At 33.4% G+C, this 14,307-nt stretch overlaps 1 protein-coding gene and 1 pseudogene across 1 annotated transcript; both read right to left on the bottom strand.

Moving 5' to 3' along the window:
* Window positions 1-611: 611 nt before the first annotated feature.
* LOC121205098 (GDSL esterase/lipase At4g10955-like) lies at window positions 612-1,328 on the bottom strand. The gene has a single exon (XM_041076025.1). It carries the CDS (start codon window positions 1,251-1,253, stop codon window positions 612-614), a length of 642 nt encoding a protein of 213 aa, XP_040931959.1. The 5' UTR covers window positions 1,254-1,328.
* A 726-nt stretch (window positions 1,329-2,054) lies between these two features.
* LOC121205097 (GDSL esterase/lipase At4g10955-like) lies at window positions 2,055-3,016 on the bottom strand (annotated as a pseudogene).
* Between the last annotated feature and the right edge of the window lie 11,291 nt (window positions 3,017-14,307).

Raw genomic sequence — 14,307 nt, 5'->3', positions numbered from 1 at the left:
CAGTTACTGGGTTCTGTATTAAGCTTGGAGATTCTCTTGTCTCATGGAAATAAAACAAAAAAAAAACAAATTAACTACTGTTTCTCAATCGTCAGCAGAGGTTGAATATAGAAGCATGGCAGCAGTTGTAGCAGAGATTATTTGGTTGGATGGATTATTGAAAGAAGTCAGTCTTAATCAGCTTGACAAGTCGGTTCTTTTCTCAGATAGCCGATCAACTTTACAGATTGTAGCAAATCCTGTTTTTCATGAACGCACTAAACATATAGAAATTGTTTGTCATTTTGTACGAGATAAAATTGGAGAAGGATTAATTCAAATGCAGCATATTAGGACAACTGAACAACTTGCCAACTTGATGACTAAAGCACTTGGGATCAAGCAGCATGAATATTTGGTATCCAAGTTGGGGGTTAAAGATTTATATCAACCCTCAACTAGAAGGAGAATTTTGAGAAATAAGCAAGTAGTTAGATGGTTAGTTAGAACCAGTTGTATAAGATAGGTTGGTTAGCAAACAGTTTATAAATATTGACAAATTAAGTAGCAGGATTGATTCATCATGGATGTACATACAGTTATTTTTCCATCAATGTATTCTTGATCGGTTTTCAGCAATGCCTCACTCTCTTATTTTTTATTCTCTCAACAGGGGGAGATACATATGGCGGATTAAACAAAAATGCTTCCAAGAAATTCCCTCTTTTCGCCATGTTTTTTCCAGCAAGCATTGCCATGGCTGCACCTAGGGAATGACCGGTTAACCACACCTTTGAAGACCCAACCACTGACACCAAACCTAGAACAACTTTAATGGTGGTCCTAAAACAATCAGTTTGATGAAGTCCGTTTCGAATTATATCGATATCCAACTTAAGATCTCTTGCAAACGGTTCTAACTTGATTAAGGTACCTCGAAAGGCGATTAAGTATCGAGGGCTTCGATCCATCGAACGATGATACGAATAAGCTGAAGGTTTATATTCGAAAGTGGCACCGAAGATGCTTTTATCATTGTCATCAACGAGTGCATTAACCACTTTGAAGTTGAAAAACTCCCACCATGGTGGCGCAACACATTGAAAGCCTCCACGTCTAGCTTGTCGATCTTCTTCAAGCATGTAAACACCTTCAACCAAGCTGGCTGATACAAACCTTCGATGGTGGGCGTTGTTCCAGTCGATATTGCTAAGGTATTTGGGTCCGCAACGGTTAAAGTATTCAATTCCAGAGGCCATTATAACACTGCACATTAAAGGAAAAACATATGTGGGTGATTATATATGGGATTTTGAAATGATTTTGATTTTTTGTTTCCTTCTGTGAATACTATCAATCAAATTACTAAATGATTTTGATGGAAAATTTAAAAAAAAATCTATATTTTACTAATTAATAATATGGCATTATCAACATAAACAAATCAATCAATAATATAAGAATATTAGTGTATGCATGGTATCAAGTCAAAGAATAATTAAAGCTCTATTTTTTTCACATGATTTTGGGTTTCCCTCAAAGAATATAAACAAAAAAATAAAAAGCAAAGTGATAATAAAAAGTGAAAGAAAAGAGAGTACCAAAATGATGGGATGAATAGAGAGGTGAAGCTTTGCCACTCACTTTGAGCTTAAGACACCACCAATTTATAGATGGAGCATAATTCCTATCTCCCCAAATCAAACCATAGGATGTTGACTGAGGTATGACATTGTTTCTATTATAACAATCAGGACAATGTGAATTTAAACGTAATTTTGAATCAAATAGTATTGAAAAGGATTTTCATCACTATTTCCATTAATATTTTACAATCATATTACAAACTAAGCAAGTGCAAGACAACCTAAGGCTCGAACAAAGCCTCAAATTCTATGAAATTATTTAGGATTTATTACAAACCAAGCAAATGTATAGGCACACACTAAGGCTCAAACAAAGCCTCAATTTTTTATTAACTTTTTTGCAGAGCTGGTAATGATAATCGTATACCCCGTGATAATATCAATATATTACCAAGAAGGCAGTGAAGCAGCGGCCATGAAAGCGACAAACTATTCGTAGTTATAAACAGTACAACGCAAGTTCAGGTCAGGCTTCCACCAATGACGAAGTTTATGAGGTGAAATGCTTTCTTCGGGAGGACTGAGATTCTGTATAAGATTTGCCAAAGGAAGCAAATGAAGCGGCTCTTAAATTTCAACATCCATTATTTTCAGTTCTTTCATCACTATTTTTCTTAGTGAATGATGGCTTACTAGTCCCCAAACTCCAACGTCGTCGCTCTTTCTTCTCTTCTTGAAATGTTCAATATATCCATGACATATGAAGTCTCTACTATTCACAAACAAACATGGCTTCCACCCTGATATTGCAGCAAATGAATCTTCATCACCACTATATCCCAACGCAAGGGCAACACCGCCTTTGATGACAGTGATTGTCAGTTGAAGTCCACGTATCACATTCTTATTGTCTTTGAAGATTGTCTCAATTGGGAAAGATGCATATGGCGGATTAAACAAAAAACTTTCCAAGAATTTGCTTCTTTTCGCCCTATTCTTTCCAGCAAGCATTGCGATGGCTGCCCCTAGGGAATGACCAGTTAACCACACCTTTGAAGAACCACCTTTGACACCCTATCTTCAACATATTTCATGGAGGTCCGAACACGACTAGTTTGATGAAGTGTATTTAGGATTATTGCGAAATCCGACTCAAGATCCCTTTTCCAAGTTTCTCGTTTGAATAGGGTACCTCGAAAAGCGATTACGTATCCAGGGCCTGTATTAGTTGCCGAAGGTAATACATATTCAAAAATGGCACCGAAGATGCTTTCATCATCCTCATGGACGAGCTCATTCACTAACTTGAAGTTGAAAAACTCCCACCATTGTGGCGCAAGTGTCTCAGAGCCTCCACGTAATTCCACTTGTCGGTCACGTTCCCGCTCGGAAACACCCTTGACCAAGCTGGCTGATACGGACCTTCGATGGCTGTCGTCGTTCCAATCATATTATTTTCTAAATATAAGTCATAAAAGTAATTAAATATTATTAATTAAATTAATTCATTACAAAATCATATGTAAAAATAATATTTTGGAAGGATTAAAGTTTTTGGTTTTTATTTTTTTTTTCATTGACTTTTTGCGTTTCCAACCTTCCCTTCATTTTCATCCTTTTTAATGTTATTTTTCGTTACCCAGTTCCATTGCTTGGCTTCGTATTTCTTTACACTTTCCAGCTTTCTTTTTCTTTTTCCTCGCTTTCTTTTCAACGTATTTCTTTTTCCTCGCTTGATGATGGGAAAACGAGTTTATAGTTTCAACAAAATCAAACTGGATTTTCAACCACATGTTGTATTATTCCGATTCAGTCTCAAATTTTTTTTCAAAGTTACATTAAATATGATTTAATGTGTAATTATGTATATAAATTTTGATTTTGTGTAATTTTTTATTTGATTCAATTATTATAAATTATTAACACAATTATTTACATAACATCATTTTATGTTTATATATTGAGTACATAAATAATTATTTTGTCCAATATAAAAATAAATTAATATATTTATTTCTTTAAATGTGTATGATTAAATAAAAATCAAAATTTTAAGTATATATTTGAACAACAATTAGAGTTTCACGTATATAGTTTTTTCTCTAAGCCGTTTGTTTCTTATCTTTTGTTTTGCCGAGTGAGACTGGCTATCGCATACTTTTTTCTCCCTCCCACCAATCCTTTCTTTCTTTCATCTTCTCATTCACTCCACATGTCTTCTCTCTTTTCAGCTTACAGATATATTTTGCAAGTATCTTTGTTGTTTTCACAAGTTGTGGCGGACAGATGACGATGTCTGTCATTCGCTAAAACACCACCAGCCATAAGTAGTTTTTCAGAATAATAAATTATTTCATGAGTCGATTTGGATCCATGCTGTCTTAAGTTTTATATTTTTTTTTGTTTTTTTTCTATTGTTTAATAAATTTTCAGTTTTAGAAGTTTTTATATGCTATTGTAGAACATTTTTTAGTCTTACGCATGTAACCTTAGTTTTACAAGTGATTTTAGAGATAGTTTTGTTGCCATCCTCTCTAGTTTGGTGAATGCTCGATTCATTTGTTGATTTTGCTCACCTCTTTGGATCATTCGGGAATGATTTTTTTATCATATTAAGTATTTGCAAGCACTCCAGATATATCGTAAGTTATTACAAAGCCAATTGTCAACGTGTCATGATGTTTTATTGATACTGAAGTTAGAACCTTTGATGTGTTGATAGAGCTTGTCTTTCACCATCTACTACGAGTGTTTTTTTTTCTTTGAATTGTAATGTTCCATTCATTTAATGAATTAATGAATTTACTTTTCAAAAACAGAATTTCACGTTATACTAAATTAAAGTTCATTTATATAATTACACATTAAATTAAAGTTCATATATAATTTTGAGATTCATCCTTATTAATATTACTATTACAAGTGGTTAGAAGTACATATATCTAGAAATAATTATATGGAGAGTCAGAGCAGCCTTTAGACAAAGTTTCCAAAAGCACACCACCGACCGTCATGGATATTTTCTTATTAGCCTAATCAATGACCTCTACTAATATTATATATTTATATTTATATTTATATTATACCACAAAAGCCCAAGTTCAAGTGGCTGTTTATTTCATAAATCATGGCTGATGAGGCCTTAATTGTTCTTTAATTGGTAAAGGCTTCATGGATCCCTTTGGTAGCATGATATCCAACAGCACCAACCAAGTTAAACCCAAATAACCCTGCTGTTTGATTGCTCATGGCCATGCCCGTTTTGCAATACACCGCGAAGTCCTCGCAGTTGTTGAGGAAAAAATTGTAGCTCCCGAAGCTCTTGTCTTCGAGCAGACGATAGGCAGTTTCGACGACTTGGTTCGCCGGTCTTCAATCCCAAATGCTGCAAGAACTAGCGTTTGAAACCCAGTTTTAAGTAAGAAACGTCGTATTCGTAGTGGTAGAGTGAGTGGCCATTGAGGAAGCAATCGAGGCAAGTTTTGAAGATCCCTGCTTGGGGCTTGAACCCACAACTTTCGCAGGGTCTTAGGTTGTAAGTCTTGCTTGGTCCCATCAGATGACTCACCATTTGATCTCCCACATATATGCCTGGTTTAATCACAGGTCTCCCTTTTATTTAGAAATCATGTAATAACCATTATGTGTGAAATTTAACTGAGAACATACACTTGTATCCAATATCCATTCGACCTTGAACTTAGGTCAACTGCTTCTTTCTGTTTTAACTTTTTTTTTTTAATTTAAAAAATCACTAAGTGATAATAAATTCATGAATGAATGTTATTGGATTTTCCATCCGAAAGAAGCCAAAAAAACTTAGGAAACTTATAATATTTTCTTCGTATTCTTTAAGGAAATGAAAAAGAAAAAATAAGAGCAAGAGAGAGTGTACCATGGTGAAAATAGAGACGTGATTTCTTATCAGAAAAAATGTGATCTCCTGGTCTTATAGCATCTATTCTTACTGTTTTCGTCTCTTTAATTCCCTCACCCTTTAAACTTCTATATGCTTGTTATAAGTCCTTCTTTAACCCCCCTCCCTTATAAATAGAATTGTAATGCTGAAGCCAAAACATTCAACAAAAGAGGAATCCATAATAAGTATGAAAAAAATCATATAAATTAATATATATATTTATATGTAGATGCCACTTTAGAACCTACTCAGATTTAAGGAGGATTATTATTATGCCATACTCGTAAACCCGAAAGTAAAAAGACCCAAAGATGTTATAATAAAATATCTAATGCGTAGATAATGAGGAGGAAACAAAAGGGGGAGTTGTCAATGCCTGATGGTAGAGGAGGAAAAGAACCCTGACACTGCAAAGGATCAAGGCAAGACAGAGCCTAACACGGTCAGAACTAAACAGAAAGAGGAAACGAACAAAATAGGAGGATGAACCAATTCCGATGCACCTTGGACCTCAAGGCTAAGAGGATTGTCACATGAAAGGTAAGGAGGTAAACATAAAAGGCCTCTAGGGAGTCCTTTTGATTATGTAAACTATTCATCATCTTGTACCTTTTTTCATTTTTTCTAAACAAAAATCATTAACTTAAGTATCAAAGAGCGATTGGAATATTAACTCCGGCTACTCATAATAACTCATCTTCCTTTCTTTCTTTCTTTCTTGTAGGCCTTCTCACTTTCACAACTCAATTGCCAGTCCAAATCCTTGTTGATCCAAGTTGACATTAACAAATTATATATTGAATTATGTAATACACAAGTCACTATGAAAAAATTTATAAAATCAAACCAACATTATCTAAAGAATTTTCAAGCTTAACATTTATCTATTTTGATTCCATGTCATCTTTATCCCTTTCCAATAAGAGAATAAAAAATCAGATTTCTTATCTTGATTTTTAACATTTTTAGTTGGATTTGATTTTTTTTCAAGACGAAAAAGCTAAAAATTATGGGAAAAAATCAGATTTTTCATTCTTCCATTAGAAAGGGATAAAGACGATGTAGAATAATAATTTCATACAATCCTTTCTCGTAATTTAAATTATTTATTTTTTAATTTTTTATAAAGTATGGAAAACATAAATATTCTTATAATAAAATTTATTGTTTTTAAAAAAAATTATTTTTAATTTTTTTTGCAACTGAATTGATGTTCAATTAACTCGTAATATCAATTAATGCGTCAATTATTATCACTTATATATACCTTTTTAAAAATTTTACTTTTTTATGGTGAAAATCAAACAAAAATAACTTTTTTAGTTTTAGTGAAAACTATGAAAATAGTTTTTTTATTTTTTAATTTTCACATATTTTCATTTTTCTTCAAAGATCATTTTTAAAATTTTCAAATAAACACTTTTTAAGATATAAATAAGGCAACTCATGATCTTGTTAGTATACCTTATTCTATGCACATCATGTTACTTAGAACGCTTCTCCTTCTTTTATGCCTAGGACTTTAAAATATGAAATTTCGTATATTGATACCATTAAATTTTAAAAAAAGGTAAGTATGGGTGCATTGAAAAAGCCCTAATGACAAGTATTAATAGTTTTACCCCCTTAATCTAATTTTTGTACAATATTTTTAATCATTGTCAATTTCCCCTTTTTATGTGATAGCCCACCTGAGTTAATGATTCTAACAACTCAGTCTTCTATTAATATTGCAAAGCTTAAGAAGTGCTCCCCAAACTTCCTTTGAGAACTCACAATCAAAAAACAGATGATCCTTTGTCTCCTTAGCCCACGACACAATTTGCAACAAGTGTTGATATTAAGTCCCATAGGCTGAAGTCTCTTTTTGGTTGGTAACCTGTTCAGGATCGCCATCCAAGCAACAATAGAATGGTTCAATATATGTAGTGGATGCTAAAGAATTTCATGCTAAGGGATTTTACCTTCTTTCATTCTAGTTTCGACCTAGTCCTTTTTCACAGGCAATTCACCATGACCTACCAGCAAGTATAAACAAGAACTAGCTTCCTCTCGCAACCCCAAGATCATTCACCATGACCTGCCACGTGTTATGATATATTTTGTATAACTAAAATCAGTTAAAGCAGTTAACTTGTTGTTAGCAGTAAGCAGTTAGCTGTTAACATTAGTTAGCAGTTATCTTTGTATGTTAAATAGTCTGCAAGTGACTCTTGGTAGATTCAATGAAGAGAGATATTTTGTACGTACTTTGTTATAGTTTCTAACATGGTATCAAAAGCTAGGTTCTTGCTGAAAAATTTTATTTTTGGGGCCATGGCTACAGAAGCTGTTCCAATAGTTGATACTCCTAGACATTCCTCTAATAATGGTGAAGCAGTTCACTCACATGGTTCTGATAATTCCTTTTCGCATACTTTTCAGTATTTTTCTAAACATGGCACTATCAAACTCGGGGAACATAATTTCCTATTATGGAAACATCAACTTCTATTGATTCTTGAAGGGAATGATCTCGAGGGATTTTTTCTAGGTACTGTTTCCATTCCCTCACCTTTCATTTCTGGGAATGAGGATCAACTCATTGATAATCCTGCATTTCTTGTTCACAAGAGGCAGGATAATTTTTTTGCTTCTTAGTTGTTATCTATGGTTACAAATGAAGTCTTGGTTCATCTCACAATGGTTAAGACCAATCTTGAAATCTGGACAGCAATTGAAAGACGATTTGGAACAAAGTCAAACATCAAGATCTCTAATATGCGTCATTCCCTCTACTCAATCAAGAAAGGCAGCCTTACTGTTAAAGAGTATCAGTTCAAGGTTAAACAACTAAGTGATGGTTTAAGTGCAGCAGGCAGCCCCTGTCTCATTTGACTTGTTAATCGAAATGCTTCTTGATTGTGAAGCACGACATATGTTCTCACTAACTGATTCTCATTTACAAGCCAACCTGGCTTCTCGCTCTCAACAAGATAATACAGACAACTCGGGTCAGTCTGTAGCCTCTACTCGTTTTTTTAAGAGTCTAAGCAAGGGCAAATAGGACAAGGTCGAGGCTGGTCTCGTGGACGAAGCTGGTCACGTTCTAGACTACAGTGTCAACTATGTGGAAAGATAGGTCATATGGTTCAGACTTGCTATCATAGGTTCGATGAGAATTTTTCTAAGGTAGGACCTGGTCATTGGGTGCAGGTTAATTGTCATCAACTTCATGGTCAAGGGATTTCTTCTTCTTCTTCTTCTACATATCCCTCTGTGCCTCACTATTATAGAGCGTTCTCACCTAATACCACTATCTACAGTCAGCCTACTGCTCGAGGTTCCCTCTCCACCTCACTCGATCAAACATGGTATCCTGACTCAGGGGCAATGAATCATATCACCCCTGACTTGTCCAATCTCACAGCTGCTTCTCCCTATACAGGTACGACTCAAATTTCTATGAAAAATGGAGAACTGGTTCCTGTTAGTAGTGTAGGTTCATCTACCTTACTGGCTGGTTCTAGGCTCTTACATCTTAGAAGTATTCTCCATGTTCCCAATATCTGTAAGAATTTGCTGTCAGTAGGGAAATTTGCAAGGGATAATGCTGTGTACTTTGAGTTTCACCCATTTTTGGGTTTTGTGAAGGACATACAGACAAGGACAATTCTACTAGTGGGCCACATGCATAATGGCCTCTACAGGTTCGATGTTTCTCATGTTGCCCCTTCCAAAGCTCTTACAAAACCCATTGGTGCTTAGAAATTCAGCTCCGCTCTTCTCAACTAGGGGTGAGCATTCGATTGAGTCAAGTCGGATCGAGTCAAAAAATTTCGAGTTAGTCGAGTTGACGAATCCTATTTTAGCAACCGAACTCAATTTGAATTTTTTCGAATCGGATCGAGCCGAGTCAAAAAATTTCGAGTCAAGTCGAGTCGAGTTAACGAATCCTGTTATTTGTACTCAATGTTGCACTTACATGAACCAATTATTTAACTAGGAAACTAAGTATAAATTTATTTAACAACATAAACAATATAATGGTTTTGCCTTTTAACTTAATTAGTAAACATTTATCAAAACAACATAGTTTTACCTTTTAACTTTATAGTTTTGACTTTTAACTTTAGAAAAGGTAAACATTTATCAAAATGACATAGTTTTGCCTTTTCTTATTTGGATTTTCGGATAACTCGAATTGTGTAATTCACATTCGAGTTAAACCGAAAAACTTATTTTTTTATTCGAGTTGACCCAAATAACTTGATTAACTCAAATAACTCAAACTATTTAATTCAAAATTTGAAAATTTTATCGAGTTTTTCGAATCGAATCAAATTTTGCTCACCCCTATTTTCAACAGTGCACAGCTCACTTCTTCACCTATGTTGTGGCATGCCAGGCTGGGCCACCCTTGTAATACCATTTTGAGTCATGTACTACGTACCTGTAATGTCCCTTTCAAACACAATAATTTACCTCATGTGTGTTCTTCTTGTCAGCTAAGAAAAGCACACAAGCTTCCTTTTAATCATTCAAAAACGATGTACTCATCACCCTTTGAACTTGTTCTTTCTGATGTTTGGAGACCAGCGCATGTGAAATCAAATGGTTTTTCCTACTATGTATGTAATGAACCGAAAGTTACGGTATCGAAAATCGAGTCTTGAGTACTGTTTCTGTGAAATTAATTCATGAATATTTATTAGAAATATTTATGAATTATAGTTGAGTGGTTGATTAATGTTAGATTAAGTTAAGTAGCTTGAATTTAGAATAAGAACTAAATTGCATAAGGTATAAAAGTTTAATTATAGACTAAAGATTAGTAAAGGGACTAATCTAGCAATTAGACCTTAAGTGACATGTGTGTGTTAATATTGTATAACATGTGTAATAGTTGGTAAAAATATTAAATGTGTTAAAGTAGTTTTTCTTATAGATTAAGTTATTTTATTAGAATAATATTATATTATTAATATTATTATATTGAATATAGATTTATGAACAAAGGAAATGAAATAAATAAATAAAAAGAAAGATAGAAAGAGTTACAGAGAGTAAACGTGAGAAAGAAAGAAAAAAAAGAAAAGGGAAAATTTGAGGATTAAAGCCCTAAAGCTTGATTGGTAAGTTGTTTTAGCTCATTTTCTTGTGATTTTTATTTTTATGGATGCCTAATTCAAAGTTCTACATGTATGAGGTTAAAATGAAGAAAAATAGAGAATTTTTAAATATTGATTTAGTTGAATAAATTGAGGTTTTATGGGTTAAATTGATAGAAATTGAAGTTAGAAGTGATTTATTAAAGGAATTTTTAAGTTAGGTTTAACTAGGGACTAAGTTGTATAGAGCTCAAAATTTATGTTTTATGATGATTTTTTTATGAGCTTGAAATTGTTAATGAGTTGATTAAATGAAAATATGATGATTTAGTTAAAGAAAAAAAGATTAGTACTGGGAAAAGGACAAAATTGGAATTTTTGTAAAAGTTTGATATTGAATTAGTATATTGATGATTTTTAATTGTATGATTGTCCGTATTTATATTTTACCTCTATTTGGCTATAAAAGGAGGCCGATTGTATACTATAAAAAGACTTACGAACGCAATAGATATCAGTCAAAATAGCAAAAAGAAAAATAGTTTATTCAAAGGTATATTTTCATGATTTTTCAATCTATACACCGAATATAATACACATACATATATAGTTATATAAAAATACCTTTTATTTTTACCTTTTTGGGTGTACCGCCCAAATTTTTCCCACTACCCCAATACCCAATACCACCCATTACAAACCCAAACACTAAACCCAAAATCAGGCCCCCCCAAAAAATCTAACAAACCATAAGCCTAACACCACAAAATTTTCAGAAAAAGAAAAAAGAAAACCTAACCTTAGCCCCCTAATCCAAGTGGCTGCCGCCCCTAGTGCTGTCGCCTCTAACCAGCCCATTGGCAGCCACTTACTCCACCGCCCAACTGCTCATGCAAAGAAAAGACAGAATCAGATGCAAGAACAGTGAAAAAAATAGAAATAATATTGTAAAATTGGCTATATAAAAGCCTAAAAATCATTTGTAAAAGGGGATTTTTTTCTCACTAAATTACAAAGGATTCAAGCATACCAAAATAATAAATGGCAAGCAGATTGAAGAGAAAAGAAAAGTCAAAAACGTGCTAAGGTCTTTATTTTCGTTTTTCTTCTCACTTTATTTTCCTCTTTCGATTATATATGCACATGCCTCGTTATTTTCCTTTTAAAAATAGTCTATATACATATATTAATATAAAAGAAAATAAAAAAATAAAAAATATACCTTTTTGAATTTTCGGCCACCGCGCACGGTGGCCGACGGCGGCACTGGCGGCGGGCCACGGTGGAGACCAATCGGAGACCTCGCCGGATACTCAACCCCTGTAGAGAGAAAAAAAAAGGGAAGGGAGGGAAGTTTTTTGTTAACAAATGAAAAAATGAATTTTTTTTAAAAAAAAATCTATCTTTTATAGGCCCTCAAAACGACGTCGTTTTGGGGCTGGCCTTAACCACCCAAAACGATGTTGTTTTGCCTCATAACCCGTGCACTGACCCGACCCACTTCCAGGATCCGCGTGTTTTCTACAAAAGGGATATTTGTGCATTTAGCCTTTCCTTTGTTTTTGTGTTTTGCAATCATGTTTTCACTCTTTTAATTTTTCCCCAAAATGTTGTTTTGTTTTCAATTGGGCCCATCCTGATGCTGCGCGTTTTGAAGGGAGGGGTTATTGCCCATTTTAGTCCCTCCTGGTTGTTTTCACATGCAATTTAGTCCTTTTCTCTCTTATTTACTTCAGATTTGCCCCAAAACTTTTGTTCCAAGTTCGATTTAATCCCTTTTAGTCATTTTTGCTATTTTATCATCAAAATTATTATTATTATTATTATTATTACTATTATATTTGCTGCTATTATTAGTATTATTACTTTTATTACCACCACTATTATCATTATGTGTTTTATTCCATTTCTATTATTATTATTAGATTATTATTTTCTTATTAATATATTATTATTACCATTTATATGTTATTATTTCTTTTTCTTTTTATATTACGGTCTTATTATTATTACTATTACTACTATTTATACTGATTGTTACCATTTATATGGTAAGCTACACATATTGCATTTATATATTATTATTGTAGACACTCAATTTTGCCCGGGCCCAGAAATAAGTCCAAAAACAAAAATAATAAACCCCCCCAAAAAAACGAAGTCCAAGTTCAGTCCAGAATTACAAATATAATTTGGCCCGATCGGAATGGCCCATTACTTGAAAAAATTTAAGGTCCATCTACAAGTTTGACTCATATGGAAATATAATCTTCAATGATATGCAATCTTAGATGTGATATGCAATCTTAGATATGATTGCAATCTTAGATATGATATAATCTTAGATATGGTTGCAATCTTAGATATGATACAATCTTAGATATGATTGCAATCTTAGATATGATATACAATCTTAAAAGATATGATTTTGTAATCTTGGAGATTTAATTTGTAGATATCCTTTAATCTTAACCGTTGATGTAATTGATCTATACCGTTGGATTTGGGGAGGCTCAACTATAAATAGAGGCCTCTCCCCTCATTGTAAAATAACTTGACTTCACTTGAGTTTTGGGAAGCAATAAGAATTCTTGAGAGCATTCACTTAAATTTCTCTCCCTCTTGCGTTCTTATTTTCTACGGTTTGTTCTTATTTATTCTTTGTTCATCTTCGTTTTCAACCTTTTTTTATTTAATCCCTATCTCCTTGATTTTTTTTTAACTCTTTGATATTTTATTTTTTAATAATTTTAGTATTATATCAATTTTTTTTATTAAATTCTATATTATTCATTGTTTTAAAAAATATATTTCATTTAATTGAAAAAGTTTTTTCTTAAATAAGGCAATGTTTGGTGTTTAGAAATTCAGAAAATAGTGTCCTAACATGCTGGGTTGCGATTTTTTCGTTTGACTAAAATAACCAAATATCCTTTTAATAAATTTTCAAAATCATGAGATAATTTTAGTTACGAGGATTTAAAACATCGTGTCCTAACATGCTGGATGTGATGTTTGTATACTTTCGGAACAAAGGAATCTCAAGTTTCAACTTTAAATTATTCAAGTTTTAAAATCTTTTCAAATTTTTGACATTAGGACAATAAATAATCAATTCGGTACCAATTTTGGGCGTTACGAGGGTGCTAATCCTTCCTTGTGCGTAACCGACTCCCGAACCTATTTTCTTGCATTTCGTAGACCAAAATGTTTTATCAAGGTGATCCAATCACACCTAAAAAGGTTGGTGGCGACTCCCATTTTCATTTTTCAAAAAGTCGAACCCCGTTTTTCAAACCTTTTGAAAAATGGTTTCGACAGCTTGGCGACTCCACTGGGGACCTATAAGAGAGTCAAGCCAAAAATTGATTATTTTCTGTCTTAATGTGGGAAATTTGGAAAATTTTTAAAATATGTCATTTTTACATGTGTTAGTTGCATATGTTTGTTATTGTTTACGTACACATTGCATTTGCATGACCGTTGTGGTCACACCCTTAAGTGGGAGAGAGAAGCTATGCTTTCGTGAGGTTTTCACCTCCGCATGGGCTAGTGGATTGCTTCCAGGATACATCCGTACCTATGTCTTTGTGAGATTTTCATCTCCGCATTACCATAGGGAAATGTGTCCCCCTGAACCAAACTTGGTCCATATGAGCCTATAATTGGTGAAGATCGAGGAATCTGCTGGTTCAGGTACCCTTGCTTTAGAACCGAACTACATATAGTGAAC

Source organism: Gossypium hirsutum, chromosome A08 (assembly GCF_007990345.1).
Source record: "Gossypium hirsutum isolate 1008001.06 chromosome A08, Gossypium_hirsutum_v2.1, whole genome shotgun sequence".
In the NCBI taxonomy this organism is placed as follows: Eukaryota; Viridiplantae; Streptophyta; class Magnoliopsida; order Malvales; family Malvaceae; genus Gossypium; species Gossypium hirsutum.
This window is presented reverse-complemented; position numbering and strand designations above follow the sequence as displayed.